At 39.2% G+C, this 20860-nt stretch overlaps 1 protein-coding gene across 4 annotated transcripts in view; it reads left to right on the top strand.

Moving 5' to 3' along the window:
- Positions 1 to 20860, top strand: part of MID1 (midline 1) — a 409520-nt gene that overhangs the window by 261805 nt on the left and 126855 nt on the right. For 2 of the 4 annotated variants that reach the window (XM_030934192.1, XM_030934190.1), the window contains exon 2: positions 14920 to 15635. In XM_030934192.1, coding sequence (XP_030790052.1) covers positions 14976 to 15635 — 660 coding nt within the window. In that variant the 5' untranslated portion in view covers positions 14920 to 14975. Of the gene's footprint in view, positions 1 to 3796; positions 3930 to 14919; positions 15636 to 20860 lie in introns of those variants that run through there. The other 2 variants (XM_030934191.1, XM_030934194.1) reach the window with 2 other exon arrangements.

The raw sequence follows: 20860 nt of genomic DNA, 5'->3' as shown, positions 1-20860 counted from the left end.
AGACATATTTTTTACTTTTGTGAACCTCTTTAGAGACTACAATAATAATTCTTATGTGATAAGTCCAGTAAACTATGATGATGTTTTATTAAATATACCATCATACTAGCAGCTTTTGTGGAATTTGCGTCAGAAGAAAAGTATAAGATACTACCAACATGACTTGGCAAAACCAGTGTACTATATTAATGTTAGCCGCTTAGTTGCTGTAATTGTTTCTCAATGTAATACCCACTGCATAGTTTCCCTGGGAGTTCTTGAAAGCTCTATTTAAAGGTTATATTTAAAGTGTAAGTTAGAGTGTGCTGTGAATGGAGAGAAAATTGTTTTTCTTTTTGTAGAAAATTCACTTTCCTTGGGACTATATACTAAGTTAGCTCAGTTATTTGACAGAACCAGTATCTTGTTTTACAAAGGGAAAAACAGAGATCTAGAAATTTCAAGAAGTGGATCACTGGTTGAAAGGGCAGGGAGTGTGACTGAATGTGATTTGAAAGCAGTTTTAATTTTATGACACTTTACAGTGTGTGTGTGTGTGTGTGTGTGTGTGTGTGTATGTGTTTTAATGATAACCTAATTTTATTGCCCCAGACTTAAAGATCTGTATGCCACCTGGAGAAACTATAGTTCATCCATTAGCATGTAAATGTGTTAAGAGTATTTTTGCTTGAATTTCTCCCGAGAAGCCTCCCGGCTTTGTTCTGTACAGACACACAGTCTCAACGCTGTTCTTAATATCCTGTTTTCATTTGTCAGCGCTGTTGTCCTTTTCGTTGCCATGTTCCCATCATTCCTCTTCTTTCATGTGGTGCTTTACAATAACATTCAGAACAAAAGAGTCACTCCTCTTTCTGTTGCCTTGAAAAAAAAAAAAAAAAAAGACTTCTTCCCCTGACTGTAGAGCTTCAATGATCAGGGGAAATGTTTAAAGCATGTTATTCGTAATAGTTAACCAGGAATTGTGAATAAGGGTTAGTTTTCCTTACTTTTTAAGATCACGAGGTGGCTTCAGGGTATTGTGAGCAAAAGGTTTTTGTGTGTGGCTGACTTTGAAGTTGAGGGAAAAAGCGATTTTCTTTGAGAAAAGGAGCCATCATATTTGAGAGAATTTCCCAATCTGCTCACACAATGGGAATCAGTTACTCTATAACATCGTCATTACCTCCATGAGTCACGAGACTAGTATTTGTTCTTGTCTTTGAACTTAAGCTTTCCAGTGTTCAGAGAACAATTGTGAAATGTCGCATTGGCCATCACCAATAACTATTTTGCTCCTAGTTGGTAATAATTGGGAAGGGGAGGGTGTGTACTTTCTCTGCCTTCTAGGAGAGTATTATATAAATAAAGTAAGAAAAAGTTTCCCCAAGCAGCAAGCTTTTCTCCAGGGCACAATCTATTATACTTGCTGCAAAAATCCCACTTGACTGGTCTTTCAGAGAATAGATCACTTGTGTCATTTTGCTCATTTCCAGGTAACCTTTTGCAGATATGAGCAGGCAGTTGTTGTTTTTCAATAAACATTATCTACAGGTTTCTGTTTTTGCACTGAGGAAGGAATGTTTCTGTAATGCAGAAGGGATGCTATAACTGAGGGGTTTGTGAAGAGTGAATTCTAAGCAGTCTCAAATAATTTTGAAAAGGTGCTTTTGTATATGTATATGTGTACTTATGTATACATACACATTATATATAACTACAAAAACTAATTCCATTATGGACATATGTAGGACTTTATACAGACATATAAATAGTTCTATGAATATTTATATAGAAATGCCTAGCAAACTATACATACATTTGAGAAAGCATTCAGGGACGGTAGTGTTAAACACTTTTCATCTGTGGCTGGTTTCACAGAAATTAGTAACTTCCATTTCTGCTACCACCACGCTGTTGGTCCATTCACCAGGAGGATTGATTTAGACTTCTGCCAGGAGACTAGGCATGACCAGCTCTCACCCTCTTCCTCTCTGTCCAATCTGCTATCATTGCCTTCAGAACCAAATTCTTGCATGATACCCGGTACAGCATAGACCTGGAAAACATCGGTCATTTTCAATATAATGTAAAACAGGTTCTGTGTGCCTTTAAAACTAAATGCTTTATTTCTTAAACTGTAAAAGACATGAAATGTCTGAGACATTCAGATAGCGGGAAATTTCATCTGCAAGTTGTCAGATTATGCCCTTTAAAAGATTATAATTTTTTTGTTGTTTATCATTTTCTCTTGAGGGGTGGAGTAAATATTTCTTTCCTGATGTTTCAACTTCAGATGTTCAGGCTAATTTTCCACTACAGTGCCAAAATAGGGAAAAGTTAGGCCTGTAGAATTTTGACAATTTAAATGTTGTTTTAACAAAAGGCATGTCTTGATGAAAAGTTCTTTAGAATTCTACTTGATGATCTATGTGTGTCTCTTCCGAGGACAATGAGAATTTCTTAAGGAAGTCATCTGTATGTGAAATTGAGTAATCCTTTTATTCATTGTTAAAAGACAAATGAAGTTATAATTTGGAGAGACATATGCCAAAAAAATCTATGTTTGCATTTTTATGTCCTAACATGTGAAGCATGCTTTGATTTACTGTGAAGTGTTGCAATGGCAATAAAATAGATGTTGAGACGTGCAAACTGGGCGCCCGAGGAAGCAGTTCTTGCCTCTGCATCCCCTTTATCATGAATGTTCCTTAAACACCTTTGGTGGAGTCTAAGTGTCTGGATTATGAATTGAATTGTGCAAGATTCTTTTTTTAAACACTTTCCTGATGATGTACTTTACTTGCAGTTTCTTGTCTTGCATAGTGATAAGCAACATCCTTCAAAGAACTGCAGTGCAGGACTTTTTTTTTTTTTTTTTTTTTTTTTTTTTGCTTTTAGGAAGACTACTTCCCCTTCCTCCTTTAGTCAATCAAATTTTAAAAGATTACTTTCTATTCTCAGTTCACCCTTTCTTTGCCATTCTGGAGATTGAAATTTTGGACACCCATCACAGATTTGCTATTATATATATACCGTGTATGTAATATTCAATATGTATATACACATGTTATTTTTATATATGTTTGTACATAATGTATGCATATGTGTGTGTGTATGTGAAACCTGTGTGTGTGTGTATATATATGTATATTTTATACATATATTTAAAATTGTTTATCAGGATGATAGATTGCTATTTAGGTCACTATTTTTGGAAGAAATAAATGACTGTTTTATTGTGTCTGTACTGGAGACTGTTCTTCCCGATGTAACGTTGAAGAAAACTTCTTCCAAACATTATACATGAATTCAGAAGATAAAGGCACAAAATAATGTGTATATTATTTTTTTAAATGAACAAGCCAGCATCCAGAGCATAATGTGATCATGTGCTCAGTAGGACATTGAAAGGCCCCAAAGGCAAATGAGTCTAGTGCCTGTTCCCAACCCCAGAAGTTGGACAGGATGGCTCCTGTTGGTGGCATGGAAAGCTAGCATTCAGCCTTCTGCCACAGGACACTGTCTCAGTCGGCCAAGCTGCTGCTGGTCCCTGTAAGGAATGAGAGTACAGATCCTGTTGCCAAGTCATCATTTTTTTGGACCAGGCAGTGGGTGTTGAGCTGACCTGAGCTAACTTTTCATTTGGGTTCAGTTGAACATTGAGTAGGCCAGAGGATAGGGAAGTCGTGGCGGGGGCCATGGAAAAGGCAGTTGATTCTTCAACTCAGGCAACCCTGGCGGAGTGGATGAGGTGGAGCTGGCCTTCCTGGAATTGTTGGACCGATTTTCCTGTTGTGTTTCACTGTTGACGCACTCTCAGACACACAGGACCGCTCCAGCACTGCCTGCCACCCACCATCTGGTCTCGGTGGCCTGTCTGTCATTTCGTGGGTCCCCATCCTCTGCCTACGGCGATGTTTCTTCAAAAAGAACTAGTGTGCAGTCCATTGGTGGGTATTCAAGGTGATCTGTTTGTCAGAATCTAGAGAGGTGCTCAAAGAACTATTAAGGACCAATGTGCTAGTTCCTGTTTTTAACCTGTTTATCAGTCTTTCAATTGAACAAATTGGATTTCTGAAACTGTTGAGGGGCTTTCTGCACTATTAAGACAGAACAGGATAGGGTGGTTGTTCCTCCAGGAATCTGGGTTGTTCTTTTGCATTGCCATTTGTCTTTGTGCTTGTCTGCTTGTATAAATGAACCTCGAGAAGGAGTGTTTGTATTCTATTAAGTAAATTTGGAAGACTAGGTTTCAATTAAAATAACCAGACTGTGTGACCCAGCTTCCATTTCCCCTAATTTTGACCATTAAAGCCTTCATATCCCTACAGACATCTGCCATGCTTTGAAGTGATTCTTTTCAGGAATGTTCATTCATTATTAATCAGGTTGCATGGTCAGGCGAGTATGTGATTATTTTAAAGAATGTCCTAGAGATCCAGTTACTAAGAATGAGGATGTTATAGGCAGATGTGAAAGCACAGAAAAGATTTGGTTAACAGTTTAATCTGATTTGCATGAATTCCACCAGGTGGGTGTTTGGTGAAATTAAAAGTCTTCCCTGGTTCTCACTTCAGGTATGAGGTAAAAACAATAATAATAATAACGTCAGCACTTCTTAAAGAAGAAATGACAAGTTATTCAAAATATCTATTGTATTAATTATTTTAAAACTTGAGGCTAGCATCTCAGTGCTCATCTGCTTGTCACTTTTTCTTTTTTCCAAACAGTCCCTCTGGTCCCCTGCAATTTGCTTGGCAGAAATTCTTAGTTGTCTTTTACTAGTTGAGCAAATGAATTTGAGTGTGCTGACATTTGGAGGCTAAATGCAGTGATAGTTCAGAGTAACATTCTTTACCTATAAAATGTTACTGGATCACATTTTTCATCTATTCTTACTTGATGTATTATTTACATTGTTGTTTTTAAGAACCACTTTGCATTTTTACTGAAACAGCCTACATTATGCTATCAATTTCCAGTCTTTCAGAATGCAGTTAAATCCAATTGGATCCCCTTCTCCCCTTTTTCCATCAGTTCATGGCCCTGTTTTATTGTGCCTTTACTAACCCACCTGCTTCTCAAATCGGCCAGAGTACTAATCAGTAAAGTAGCATTTGGATAGTGTCTTTATTTGGTGGTCTTTATCACTCAAAGTCAAATACTAAACTGCATGATTGAATATGCAGATGCTGAGTGCTTGTATTATGTTATTCAAAATACCGTATGATGAATTCATCTTGGATGTAGCAGCCAGTTTTTATTGAGTTTGTGTTAGAGAAGTTTTTGAGTTGAGAAATTATGCTTAAGATGAGAGCAAGTCCCTTCTGAGTTGGGTCCCCATTGCAATCTGCCTCCCAAACTCAGGTTCATTTCCAGTGTTTCACACTTCAGTAATTTTGAGTCCTCTGAAAGTCTGTATTTCTGCTGGTCCAAGGTAGAAACATCATTCTGCAGTCTTTAAAAAAATATTTCACCTATAGTTCTATAATAAGGATAATCTCATAGCAAAAATCCAAGCAAGAATAAGTCAACTAAATCTTAATTACCCAGGTGAACAGGGGTTAAGAGGAGTGGATAATCGAGTAAACTGTCTTGATTTCGTTTCTGAAATTTAGCACTCTCAAATAATTCATTTGTTCATTTTTAATGCTGTTTGTTGTTTGAAATACTTATAGGAGCTTCCTGTTCTGAAACCATTTTCGTGTAGCTTGGTGTAACATTATGCAATTTTAACAGTATGTTTGTCATCTCAGTTATGTTTTGGTAAATTTAACAATAAACTTAGTCTCTATAGTCCAGAGGATATTTGGAAAAGAACTAGAGGAAGTGCCCTGGGAATCATCTGGGCAGTGGCTGAGAGCCACCTGATATTAACAGTTAATCACAGGCCACCCAGTGTTGGCATCCAAGTTTATTCCTTGGTCTAGTGACTCACTAATTTCCCTGGTAGTGAAGGCTTTAGAGTTGTACAAAGTGAGGGCCTGAAAGTAAAATTATTGATAGAATTGATAGAATTGCATGTTCTTTTTCCTATACTCCAAGTTAGAAAAATAATTGTATTTCATGGAGTATGCAGACATAACCTAGAATACTTGTAGGAAAGCATTGAGAGGTGGGTTTACCTTATGATTAAAAATGTCAATACCTCCATTAAGGGAAATTTGGGATAAAAAATTATGGATGATGTGCTGATGATGGGCAATCTCCTTATTCTAATGGATAAGTGAACTCACAGAATGCATTTGGTCTGGAGACTCCTAATTCTTGGTCAGTTCTTGAATATACAAGTGAAACTTCTATATCCTTGGCATTCTGAACCAGAAGACCTGCCCATTGAATTTGGCTATGGATTAAACTGGTAATGCATTCTATCTTCACGGGATCCTAGGTGCTCCTTCAAGGTGCAGGTTATCTTGATTTTGTCATAGCAGGGGTCAGGAGAGACTACAAAGAATAAAATTGTGAAATTCTAAATAAAAAAGAATAAGCTAGCCAGCAGGATGGTGGCAAGGGTTGTGACAGTGTAAGCTGGAGATTAAATGCTATGTCTGAATGGACTCGCCAGGTCAGTATTTTTGCCTCTTACTTCAGAGGAGGGAGCAAAGAATCTAACAGACATGAACCCATTTAACTTCTATGCCCTTGGTCTGCAACAATAATTCATAAGAGCACCTATCCTGAGTTCCCCATCTCCCTTCTTTTTTTTTTTTTTTTTTTTTTTTTTTTTTTTTTTTGAGACGGAGTCTTGCTCTGTCGCCCAGGCTAGAGTGCAGTGGCTGGATCTCAGCTCACTTCAAGCTCCGCCTCCCGGGTTTACGCCATTCTCCTGCCTCAGCCTCCGGAGTAGCTGGGACTACAGGCGCCCGCCACCTCGCCCGGCTAGTTTTTTGTATTTTTAGTAGAGACGGGGTTTCACCATGTTAGCCAGGATGGTCTCGATCTCCTGACCTTGTGATCCGCCCGTCTCGGCCTCCCAAAGTGCTGGGATTACAGGCTTGAGCCACCGCGCCCGGCCCCATCTCCCTTCTTAAGCCCAAACCCTAAAACTGAGGAAGTCCCTAGGTCCTAGGTCCTAGTTCCTTCCTCTTCCACTGGGAATTTTCTCCTTCAAGATGTTTCCTCTCATATCCTGTACCTTGGACAAAAGAGCACCTTCCTCTCTCCAGGAAAGTCCTCCTCCTGGGATGAGTGTTTTCTCAGGATGAAGACACCGGGAGCCTAGAGGGAGCAAGGGGCCACCTGCTCAGGCAGCTGGATCAGCCAGATCATCTTAGCCATTACCTGGGTACCAAGGTCCCATCATTCTTACAGCCCTCACTGTTAGCTTTCCATCTTTCTGTTGATTAATTTTCCTTAACCCCAAAGGCACATGCCTCTTACATCCAGTTTTTATCATGGGGAGTTTCAAGGGAGTTGGTCATTTGTCTCAGGCCACACATTCATGACTAGCCTCAAATTTAGACTGTGAATGTTTTATCTCCATATGAGATTTGTGTTTGTGTGTCTGCCTGCACACGTGCATGTCTGTTCCTGTATCAACTCCAGAGTGAATCCAACCATTTTGAAAGAATGAGATTAATCACATAACTTTAAACCCTAGGTCCTATTACTAACTATTCTGTTGTGTACTAGAAAATAATATTTTAAAATAAAAATTTTAGTTATTTTGTACATAGGAGAATTATATCACTTTGTGTTTCTCAGTTAAAAGGGTTAAATGTAAAAATTTAAGATACGTCACACTTTTAGAACCATCTTTTAAAATAATTCCTCTTTGTTGAATATGAAGTCACCAAATCCAACAGTGGCCAGACTATCTGGGCCTCCTAGGAGGTTCTACTCTCATCTTAAACAAAGAAACACACACACACACATACACACACACACACACACAGAAAACAAAGAATCCAAACATGAAACCAGAAACATATAGGAAAAATTATTTGTTCTAGGAAGCAAAACAAAGGCAATTGCTAAGAGCATCAAATGATCCCATTTACTGAGTCCCTGGTATAGGCCACGAATGATTGGGAATAAGATTGAAGGCACAGTTTGGGAGAAGCTAGAGCAAGGCTTTTAAAGGAGAAAAGGTGACCAGATTCATACTTTGAGCAGCAGGGAGCTGCTCAATGCTTTGTGCCTTTGAGAGGAGTGACAGGAAAAAGCAGTGGTGCCAAAAGCATGTTGCAAACATTCAGCTGAAGGAAGAAAGACTAGAGGTGAGAATCAAATTAGGAGGATTTTTTGGTAATGGTGTAGGAATGCAGCAAGGAGAGTCTGGATCAACACAGAGGCAGTGGGAACAGAGGGAAGGAAAACAGTGCAAAGGGCTCCTGAGGATTGACACATATATGTCTTAGCTAATGATTTGGATTTGGGGGATAGCAGGTATGTTCATTTCCTACTGATGCTGTAACAAGTTAGCACAAACCTGATGGTGTTAAACAATGCAAATTCATTATCTTACATTTCTAGAGTCAGAAGTCTGACACAGGTCTCACTGGGCTAAGAGTAAGATATCTTTAGGGCTGCATTCCTTTTGGGGGCCCTTGGGGATAATTCATGTCCTTGCCTTTTCCAGCTTCTAGCCTGCATTCCTTGGCTTGTGGCCCCTTCCTCCATCTTCAAGGCCAGGCATGACTGGTCAAGTCTTTGTCATATCTCATCATTCTGACTCTGATTCTTCTTCCTGCCACTTCCACATTTAAAGAGCCTCGTGATTCCTTTGGGTCCACCTAGATGATCCATGCTACTCTCCCCATCTCAAGGTCAGCTACTTAGCAATCTTAATTACATCAGCAACAATCAGTCCCCTTTGCTCTATAACCTAAAATATTCAGAAGCTCTGAGGAGGAGGCTGTGTATATCTTTGGGGGCCATAATTGTGCCTCCCCCAAAGAGGGAGGAGTAGAAACTGTGGTGTCTGCCGTCTGGTGACCAGGAGGGTAGAAGCGCTGTGAGGAGACACCAGAAACCCTGTAGAAAAGACAAAGACAGGCTCATGAGGGAAGAGGATAAATCCCACGTGATGTGCATTCCAAGTCTGAGGCACTTGCAGTACATGAAGCAAAAAACTGTCAGTGCTAAACTGGGTTCCAGAAAGGGATGGCATCTTGGGATACAAGCCTAGCAGTCATTCTCAGAGAGGCAGTACATGAAACAAACAAAAAACTGGATGGCCCTGTCGTTATTTTTATAAAGCAAAGTTCCTTCTCTTGAGCAGATGCTACTACCATGTTTCTTGTACTTCCCAGCCTGTGGAGCCAAGAGCTAAATAAACCTCCTTTCTTTATAAATCACCCAGCCTTAAGTATTCTGTTATAGCAACACAAAATGGACTAAGATACACATCATGAGAGAGGAAAGGAAAGGAAGAAGAGGGAGGTGTGAAAACATTTACTTCATTATTTTCCATCAAAACATCTGTTTATTAATTTTCCATTTTAAAGAAGTACTTTCCTCATAAGTCTTGAATCTATAAGAAAGTTTCTTCAAAAGATGTATCCAATGCCTCCCACAATGTGGGGCTTCACTGTAATCTGTCACTAAAGACTCTCCTGCCTAGGAGAGTGATTAGAGTGAGTGCTAGAGGGACTGTAGGGAACATCTGTGGACACTCACCCATGGATACGCAGACAGCTAATAAGTAGCAAAACTGCAGAATGTCTTAGATTGTCCAGTCACCTGTCTGTCTCTCTCCCCTTTCATTCATTATTCTGTGCTCTGTTCTAGATGTCCGAACTATGGACAGGCAGAGGTGTGAGCTGTGATTTGTTGCCATTCCCAGTTTGTTGCAAGGGACTCTCAAGATTATCTAGATCCTCTTCTCAATGAGGACCAATCTGCCCATTCACAAAAATGTTAAGCTGTAGGATTTCCCGACAATATGCATGTGTGATTTCCTTTTATTGAAGTAAAAACAAAGAAGCTTTTTTTTTTTTTTCCCCGAGGCATGGAAATTACATTATGACAGTTAAGAAGAGGCAAAAGCTGCTGTTTTATGATATTGGGTTTTTTTTGTTGTTTTTTGTTTGTTTGTTTGTTTGTTTTGTTTTGAGATGGAGTCTCGCTCTGTTGCCCAGGCTGGAGTGCAGTGGCATGATTTCAGCTCAGTGCAACCTCTACCTCCTGGGTTCAAGTGATTCTCCTGCCTCAGCCTCCCGAGTAGATCAAATCACAGGTGCACACCACCACACCCAGCTAATTTTTTGTGTTTTTAGTAGAGACGGGGGTTTCACCATGTTGGACAGGCTGGTCTCGAACTCCTGACCTCAAGCAATTCACCCACCTTGGCCTCCCAAAGTGCTGGGATTACAGGTGTGAGCCACCGTGCCTGGCCTGATATTGTTATTTATGATATAAATAACAATATAAGCTATATATTTGTGTGTGTGTGTGTGTGTGTAGTCAAAAGAAAGATAACATTTTGCATAAAATTCCCACCCATGTACCACTATCTGCTTGGTGAATCCCTGTTCATCTTTTAAAACCCACTTCGTATTTTACCTCCTTCAGGAAGCTTCTCCCTGTCTCCTGTTCCCCTACATAGCGTTGATTATTCCCTGTCTGTCTTTGGCATGCATCTTTTTTATATTGCATTACAGCTTATTCATTTTTTTTTCTTGAGATGGGCTCGCTCTGTTGCCCAGGCTGTAGTGCATTGGCATGATCATGGTTCATTGCAGCCTCAGCCTTCCAGGCTCAAGCCTCGGCCTCCCAAGTAGCTGGGACCACAGGCATGTGCCACCACTCTTGGCTAATTTTTTTATTTTTATTTTTTGGTAGAGATAGGGTCTCACTATGTTGCCCAGGCTGGTCTCAAACTCCTGGGATCAAGCGATCATCCCACTTCAGCCTCCCAAAGTGCTGGGATTACAGGCATGAGCCACCACACCTGGACTTGTTCATATTTTCTCTCTCAGAATGAACCATAAGATCATGGAGACAGGGGCCAGGTGTTACCAGTACTTGTCTCAGGACCACGTACATAGATGAACTTAAATATTTGGTGAAAGAATGAATAGCAAAAAAAAAAAAAAAAAAAAGGAATGAATGGCATTTTAATTTCTCCAAAAAGATATTTTAAAGAAAGCTAGAAAATAAACCATACTAAGTTTCTTTTAGAAGAAGGAATGGAATGAGTACAAATAAGATACTGTTGAGTCATGTAACAAAAATGATATCTATACCATTGTAAAACCTTGGTAAAAGTGGAAGAAGTGGGATGCACTATAGATATCAAACCAAAACCCCTTCCTTTTTGGTAGCATACAGGCAAAAGATTTAGAAAATTGGCTGAACTTCACTTACTACATCTGAGTATTTTGTCTTCACCTAACACAATTAGCCATTTACAGTGTAGACACTTGCATAAAGCACTATGCCAGGTGCTATGGCAATAAAAGAAAATATCTAGTTTTGAGCAGCTACTATTAAATCATTCTTACATGAGTTTCCCCTAAGCACTCGAGTCACATAATTTCCATTGATGTCAGGTTGAAAGCCTGTTGCATATCATTTCCCGTTAGCACTGGAAACGTGTGCTTGTCCAAGTCTTGCTCTACCATCCTTGCTGCTGTTGCCCACACAGCATTTTATTCATACCTCTCTGAGAATGATTTTCATTTACATTCTGGTTATCTATATATGCCTCTATCTTCTAATACATGGCTCAACAAAATAAGATCTGCAGGCCAATGCTGGCCTGTGACCTGTTTTTCCAAATATGGTTATGTTGGAACACAGCCATACTCATTCCTTTATGTATTGTGTATGATTGCTTTTGCACTACAGTGGTAGATCGAGTAGTTGCAGCAGGGCGGTTTTGGACCACAAAGCCAAAAATGTCTACTGTTTTACCCTTAATAGAAAAAGTTTGCTGATCTCTGTTCTAATATATTGAGAGATCCTTAAAGTCAAGGGCTATGTTTGATTCTTTTTGGTTTTAGCTGAAAAGTCAGTACATTTAATGGAATCAATGAATGTTTGAGTCCTTTTGTGTGCTGGGTGCTGTTCTAGGTGTTGGTGGTACATTCTTCAAACAGCAAAGCAAAATCTCTGCTTTCACAGAGCTTATATTCTAGTGTTGAGGACAGTGGGGACAGAAGGAGCAATAAGCAAACTAAAAGAATATGTCAGTAATAAATATTATAAAGAAAAATAAACCGAGATGGGGGAAGAATTGCCACGATGGGTAGGTGGTATAGTGGTAGAAGGGGAATTGGTTTTATATGGGTTCAGAGAGAAAGCGGCACTGGAGCAGAGAGTCATGTGGATTCTGAAGAACTTGCAGGGGTGAGCAGGGGATTGATGTGCTTGGCATGTTTGAGGAGTCAGAACGAGGCCATGTGCCCAGAGCAGAGAGAGGAGTGGGTAGCATGGGAGGAAGTGAGCTCACTGTCTGAGTCATTGTTTTCTGGGGCTAGTTTATTCTGGTGAATTTCTCTCTGGGTGAAATGGGAAGCCCTTACAGGGCAGAGCAAGAGGAGAGGCATGTTCTGTCATGTTTTAACAACAGGCTCTCTGGCTTCTGAGTGGAGGATAGACTATAGAGGGAAAGGTAGGAGTGAACAGAAGCCAAGAGATCGTTTAGAAAGGTCTTATGATAGTCCACATAAGAGATGATGCTAGCTTGGCCTGTGATAATAGAGATGAGGTGATGTGAACCCCAGATTCTGGCTTATTCAGCTAACTCAGTGCCTGGCACACAGTAAACATCTGTTGAAGGAATGAATAAAATGTCAGTATTTCCACTGAGGTCTCTCCAGTGGAATCCTTTCTAGAAATTCTCATCACAACTCTATGGGATGGAATCCTGGCACCTGCATTAAAAATACAGTCATCATAGTTCTCCAGACATAATTTGATGCTCATCCTTCTATTGAGATTCATTGGTAGGCATTCTTGTTTTATCCGAGAACAAAGCAGACCAAAAGGGCTATATTTTTCCTTTAATTTATATGCTTTTGATGAGAAGGTAGAAGAACTTTGATTTAAAGATAATTCTACATTTTTTTCTATGATTAACCAAAATAATTATTAATAGGTAAAAAAGTTTCCATTTCTTCTGAGCCATCTATAGGAACAGGTAACTGAGACCAAGTGGGGTTGATATATTTCTTACAACAGCAACCCTAGGGTTTCCATTGCAGGTTATAGAAAGATGTACAAGCTTTAATATTTCAAGTCACAGTTGCTCTTTTATTCTTTCCTATGTAGTAAATACTAGTGAATGGTTGAAGATTTTTTAAGATACCAGACTTTTATGAAGCCAGTAGCTATTTAATTTTTAACAGGCTCAGGACATACTTTATACTTTTAATGATCAGTTACCATTCAGTTGGTAGCAAGATGAGCATTAATTTCACCAAAGCACCATACGGTATTTCTGAGGGATGCTATTTCAGAAGGGGTCAGGGTATTCTAGAAACCGTAAATTTTGTAAATAAGCAGAGGTATGAATACAAACAATTGATTGTCAGAATCACTAAACATAGCTTTGGATGTGAAGCCTTCCCATAAATCCGGCTGAGAACGTTCTCCCCACCACCCCCGTGGGTGATTTGAACCTCCCGACCACTGGGTGAACTGCACTATTCTCCCACAGCCTGCAGTGGGCTGCATCTAATATTCCCATCACTGGTCTGCAGACCTTTGCTAATGGTCTTGAAAGGGAGAAGGTTCAAAGCGGCTTGGTTCCCAGGCCTGCTAATGAGCATGAGGCCTCTTCACCCTTAATGAACTGGGGTTTGTATGGAATTCCTTCCACTACCCTTTTTGATGGGAAGGCAGATGAGAGTTCACAAAAGCACTCAGGTCTTTATGGCAAGGGGAGCAGGCAGCTGGGCCACCCTTGGGTGGCCTGGAGGGGAGCAACAAAGCTGGCAGAGGTCGTACCCAGGCCAACACAGCTCTAAGTGTGAGGCTGGACCTCCCGCCAGCCTGACCTGTTGCTGGCAACAGTGACAAGCCCATGATGGGAGTTTTTTGGCCAAAAGGGTCCCTCAGCAGTTTTGTAAGCCTCCTTAAATTGTAATCGTTATCATTGTCATACTGTAATCGTTATCATTGTCGTAACATAACTTATCAAATGAATATGATAACCACTGAAATCCTTATTCTAATTAACTAAATTGTTGCTCTAAATATTAGTCATTGGTACTCAAACTTACTGCAGCCACCAAAAAAGCCCCCAGATATTTTTCTCTGCTTCGTTCTGCCTACCCACGTCCCACTGCCAGATTATACAATAGAATTATTCAGAAGCATAATGAACACATGCCAAAAATATTGCCTCTATCACAATCATCTTTGTGAAAGTCAATGTTTTTTCTCGGGAATATATTTTGGAAAATGACATCCCACACTTAAACACGATCATCTCTGCTGAAATCCCTGCATTCGATTTCATATATATTTCATGTCCATTTCTATAGTTACTGCCTTCCCACTGTTCTGAAACCTGGTTTGGTATTGCAGAGTAAAAGTCCTTAAATCTCATATACATTAATATGTAAGTTTATAAATTCAAATTTATAAAAGACTCTATTGATGAATATTTCTACATTTTAATTTTCTGTGCAAGGTTAAACCTGACTCTGACACAATAAGATTATTCTGATTAAATACAAATTATGGAAATTACAGTTTCAATTACTTTCCAGTTTTGAATAAGGCCTTTTAAAAAACAAAATTGCAAAAACAAAATTGCAAACTTTCAGTTACTGAACTTCGAGAAAATATTAACTGGTATATGATGGCTCAGGATGCTTTTTCCTCCTTTTTTCCCCAGTGAATAGAAAGAGAATTATTTGGAATGTACACACACTTACCCTTTCATGACCTGTGTTTGGAATTATTCTGAGATGCATTCAAAGCTGACACCCCCCCATGGTTGGCCTCCCTGTGCCTAATCAGATCTTACATTCTTGTTTCCAGATAGCTGATCAGCTTCCTTGGGTTTTGCTGATGACACAAGAGAGCTTTGCCTGAAGATGGAAACACTGGAGTCAGAACTGACCTGCCCTATTTGTCTGGAGCTCTTTGAGGACCCTCTTCTACTGCCCTGCGCACACAGCCTCTGCTTCAACTGCGCCCACCGCATCCTAGTATCACACTGTGCCACCAACGAGTCCGTGGAGTCCATCACCGCCTTCCAGTGCCCCACCTGCCGGCATGTCATCACCCTCAGCCAGCGAGGTCTAGACGGTCTCAAGCGCAACGTCACCTTACAGAACATCATCGACAGGTTCCAGAAAGCATCAGTGAGCGGGCCCAACTCTCCCAGTGAGACCCGTCGGGAGCGGGCCTTTGACGCCAACACCATGACCTCCGCCGAGAAGGTCCTCTGCCAGTTTTGTGACCAGGATCCTGCCCAGGACGCTGTGAAGACCTGTGTCACTTGCGAAGTATCCTACTGTGACGAGTGCCTGAAAGCCACTCACCCGAATAAGAAGCCCTTTACAGGCCATCGTCTGATTGAGCCAATTCCAGACTCACACATCCGGGGGCTGATGTGCTTGGAGCATGAGGATGAGAAGGTGAATATGTACTGCGTGACCGATGACCAGTTAATCTGTGCCTTGTGTAAACTGGTTGGGCGGCACCGCGATCATCAGGTGGCAGCTTTGAGTGAGCGCTATGACAAATTGAAGGTTAGTGCGATCCGCCTTAAGCCAACCCCTTTCTGCCAGAAAATGTCATGGAAATAAAAAGTGTATTCACTGCTAGCTACATGACAGGTGAAGGTTTTCTCCTCACCTTTGTTATCTGATTAGTTTTAGCATGTTTTTGGCAGCCTATAAATGTTACACAATAAGGGTATCTTGTAAAAGTTGACTGCTGCTTGTAATTTTAGTGTTGTCAAGGTGAGGGCAAATTTTAAAAATCTGGATCATTTTCAATTCGTGCAGTTTTTCTGGATCATTTTCAATCCTTAAGTTCTTCCAAAGAGAGTGCTTCCTCTCTCTGAGAGAGAGAGAGAGAGAGAGAGAGAGAGAGAGAGAGAGAGAGAGAGAGAGAATGACAGAAAATCTGGCTTTGGGCATTTGGGGAACATTTACTTTTCTCACTCATCTGGGAAAACTAATTCACTCTCATTGTACCTGTATCTAGTTACTGCACAAACAAAAGAATAGAAAGAAGAATGTCTGTAGCAAATGTGGGATTTTAGAGGACACGTGACCTTTTATTCCTTGTGTAAATGATATCCAGCTTATTGGTGACACGCAGTGCTCTGACAATCTCAGGTTTCACGAAAGAATTCCTTTTCGTGTAGACTCTTTATTCAGTAAGGTTACAGTCAAGACTATTTGAACTTCATTTTTTACATGAAATTATTAACCTAACTCCAGCTTGGGGAATAATAATTAATATGACTATACGTGAAATAAAAGGATCACTTTCTAGGCAGGGCATGGTGGCTTATGCCTATAATGCCAGCACTTTGGGAGGCCGAGGCAGGCGGATCACTTGAGGTCAGGAGTTCAAAATCAGCCTGGCCAACATGGTGGAACCCCATCTCTACTAAAAATACAAAAATTAACCAGGTGTGTTGGTGGGTGCCTGTAATCCCAGCTACTTGGGAGGCTGAGGCAGGAGAATCACTTGAACCTGGGAGGTGGATGTTGCAGTGAGCTAAGATTGCGCCACTGCACTCCAGCCTGGGTGAAAGAGCGAGACTCTGTCTCAATAAAAAAAAAAACAAAAATTATTCTCTAGGTATGGATGGAAAGCACCAGGGAAGAAATAAAAAGCCAAGTCTCCAGATGTTTGTTCAATTTCAGGTAACAGTGGGTCTGATTATTGAAAACTCAGCTGAGAGAGTTTGAGTGAGATACTATGTTCACCAGCTAATTTTAGATCACAAGACACCAATTTAAAAAAAGGAAGTATAAATTAAAAGCTCTAAGTAAATATATATTGAAGTCCTTCCTCTCGGGATAAACACATACCATGTTGTTGAGCAAACAAAATGAATCACATGATCAAAAGAGTGTTATCACTTAGAAAACAGTGTCACCTTTAACAAATGTTTTCTATCACCTCTCCTTAGCACTAATGGGTGGTTGTGTTTACTGGGACCACATAGTTTATTATGCGACAGTGGGATTAACGGACTACATCTGGGATTTGGCTTTGCTATTTCTTGACATGTTGAGGGAAACCGATATGCTGAAGTGAATTCCTGCTTCTCAATGTCACTTGGGCAACAAAAGCATCACCTGGGCAGCATGTTTCACTTCAAATATCCAAAGAATTACTGGTGCAAATCCATCTTTAAACCATGTAGAGGAAGTCAAGCACAAGGACTCAGGTGACACAGACAACAGAAGACAAACGATGACAGGCTTTCCAGAACAGTGCGTGGCAGCACCGGAGAAAAGTACCACCAAAGTTAATCATAGTAAAGGCAATGCATGTATGAGCTGTGCCTCTAGAGCAAATTCTGCAGAAATTGATAAGGCTATTAATTTTTACAAACCAAGGTAATCTTTTTTTGTTGGTGGTGGAGCTGAAGGGAGAATATTTAGGATAACTGAACAGAGATGTTTAATTTTTGTTTTCCAAAATGTAAACATGCCAGATCTTTGTTTCTTTATCAAAAATGTTCCTTTGATTGGATTTGCACTACCTTTTAATGATTGTTTGTTGAAACACCACAATCATAATGATGTTCAATATTTAACAACTCCCAGGCTTGATATTTATTTAAATCTTGTAGTCAAGTTCTGCTCAGTACTCGTGGCCTGTCACAGCAGAGTTATTAAATATTTACATAACATCTCCAAATTTGTGAAGAAATCCTGTCATGAAAACGAAACTCTTCAGGTACAAGCCCTGCACACTTTAATTGAGCCAGTGGCTTATCGGTTGTTGTACTGTCACATGGAGGGCCTGACAATTAATGATGTGGTTTCTTTTTATTTCCTAGTTACAGAAATATAAGCATATAAACAGCATCCAATGCACCAAAACACATTTACAGCCATTCAACAAGATATACTTATGAGCATTTGAACAAATAGCTTACCAACATAGCATGTTTGTTTTAAAACATGCCACTTATGTTAGAATTTTAAAAATAATAACAGTTATGACATTTGGATGTCTGATATTTCAGTTATCACATACTTATGAACATATGTACCTCTTTGTTTTATTTAAAACCTAAGGACAATATAAATGTTGATTTTTGAAGGAAGTAATAGCATACCAAGAGGACCAAAACGAAGGAAGTATGTTTCTGTTAATTACTACTTTGGTCTGAAATGTACTCTGAACATGCATTTTTCTGTAGCTCTAAGATCTCATATAGATGTGGATTTGTGATGATGTGGGAACACAGATAAAGCATGGAGGAATTTGAGGATGCTTTCATTGATAAGACAATAAACTTGCTTTATTAATTTGCGTATGTAAGGACCCCAGTGTCTTTGGAAACATTTTTGTCCTTCTGTTAGTAAAAGTCCATTATTTGAAGAAGGGAATTCTGTAATTATTGTGAAGAATAATTTCTTGTAATAATACTAAACTTTGGGGGACATATTTTACTCATTAGATCTCAGTATAAGAGATGTGTGTTTATATAAAAAAAATCGGAATATCATTTTGTACATTACAATCTTTTTCCAAGTGTAAAAGAAGAAAAGATAAAAATTCCAACATGTAGAACTCGTACAAATAAAATCATCCACATCATGTAAAATAGCATCATGTCAGTAATCTAACACTTTTGGAGACTATGCATTGAGAGGCACTCATGAAATATTGAAGCAAGGCAAAAATTAAGGTAGCATTTCCTAAACTCTACTAAGATAAAAAGAGAAAAGTATTCCTGCCAAGTGCAAAGGTCTCTAAGTGGAGCGTATCCATAATGTGGACATATCTTTACATCATTTTAATTGAATTTTTAAGAAGCCTCTCAGTCCTTCAAACTTGGAGGAAAAATTTGATTTGTGAACCACATAACATATAAGAGAATTTAATATAATTAATGCATTCCAGAGTTTTCAAGGAATTAAAATTCAGTAGTTCCTCTTTTTCTGTTCCAACATACAAGGTTGGAGCTCTTGTTTCTTTTCTCTAATTACACCTATAAAAATATACAAATTGAAAAAAACTGACCTTTCCTTGCCTTTCAGTTTCAGCATAGCCCCTTCAAATTAGCTGAAGCTAAAGTTCCAAACTATTGTTTTGCTATTCTTATTCTAAAGGCTGGCTGAGGAAGTTTGTTTGTATAATGCATGTGTCAATGGATCATCCCATTATACTTTTTTAATAGTTTGATTTAAAAATTCCAACTAAAGCTCAGCATTTCTATGTAGCACTTTTTATCTGGAAGTGAAGACATGAGATTTCATTCTTGGGTTTAATTTATAGATTGTAAGGTTCTATGTTTGAAAAATCTTTCCCAGTTTGCAACTAGGAAAGTTGTAAGTGTATATTGAGCTAGACTTTTTTTTATTAGAATTTCTGTAACTTGTTTCTTCTTTGCAAACCAGTAGCAGGCATAGTGCAGGTTCTAGTGCTATGGTGTGTGATGCACACACATATTTGCATATACATATACATACATGCATTTATTTAATATTATAATCTTCCTGAATCTAAATTGGAGACAAATTCAAGTGACCAGTATTTTCATTAGGGATATTTCATTCTGCAGGCAAGAGATGACAACAAACATAGCAATAATAACTATATTCCAGTCACTCAAAATATTTTATCTATTCCTTGAATGTTTGGTAGATGGGTGCAAGTCAACTTTGAACTTGGTATATTTTTTGTGGGAAGAGTCTTATCTTGAAGGGTTTTTTTTTGAAGTTACAAATATGTGTATTTTTTAAAATGTGTCTTTCTGTTTATTGATTTCTAGTTTAAATCCCTTAAGATCAGGGCTCAAGATAATTGCATATGGTCTCACTTATGGATGCAGTATCCCTTAATAAATATTAGAATAATTTTATTTTATCTTCAAAATTTCCATAAGCTCGTTAATGTTTTCAGTCTGTGTAATCAATTAATGACTAGGAGAGGTGCACTTAGGCCTTCCACTTGGAGAGTGAAATTTTCTTTTTTTTTTTTAACTTTAAGTTCTGGGATACATGTGCAGATTTATTACATAGGTATACATGTGCCATGATGGTTTGCTGTACCTATCAACCCATCATCTAGGTTTTACTCCCCACATGCATTAGGTATTTGCCCTAATGCTCTCCCTCCCCTTGCCCCACACCCCCGACAGGCCCCAGTGTGTGATGTTCCCCTCCCTGTGTCCATGTGTTCTCATTGTTCAACTTCCACTTATGACAGAGGTCATGCAGTGTTTGGTTTTATGTTTCTGTTTCAGTTTGCTGAGAATGATGGATTCCAGCTTCGTCCGTGTCCCTGCAAAGGACATGAACTCATTCTTTTTTATGGCTGCATAGTATTCCATGGTGTATATGTGCCACATTTTCTTTATCCAGTCTATCATTGATGGGCATTTGGGTTGGTTCCAAGTCTTTGCTATTGTAAATAGTGCTGCAATAAATATATGTGTGCATGTGTCTTTATAGCAGAATGCTTTATAATCCTTTGGGTATCTATCCAGTAATGGGATTGCTGGATCAAATGGTATTTCTGGTTCTAGATTTTTGAGGAATTGCCACACTGTCTTCCACAATGGTTGAACTAATTTACACTCCCACCAACAGTGTAAAAACATTCTGATTTCTCCACAGCCTCGCCAGCATCTGTTGTTTCCTGACTTTTTAATAATTGCCATTCTAACTGGCTTGAGATGGTATCTCATTGTGGTTTTGATTTGCATTTCCCTAATGACCAGTGATGATGAGCTTTTTTTTTTTCCATATGTTTGTTGGCTGCATAAATGTCT

The sequence above is a fragment of the Rhinopithecus roxellana genome, chromosome 7 (assembly GCF_007565055.1).
Source record: "Rhinopithecus roxellana isolate Shanxi Qingling chromosome 7, ASM756505v1, whole genome shotgun sequence".
NCBI classification, from domain to species: Eukaryota; Metazoa; Chordata; class Mammalia; order Primates; family Cercopithecidae; genus Rhinopithecus; species Rhinopithecus roxellana.
This window is presented reverse-complemented; position numbering and strand designations above follow the sequence as displayed.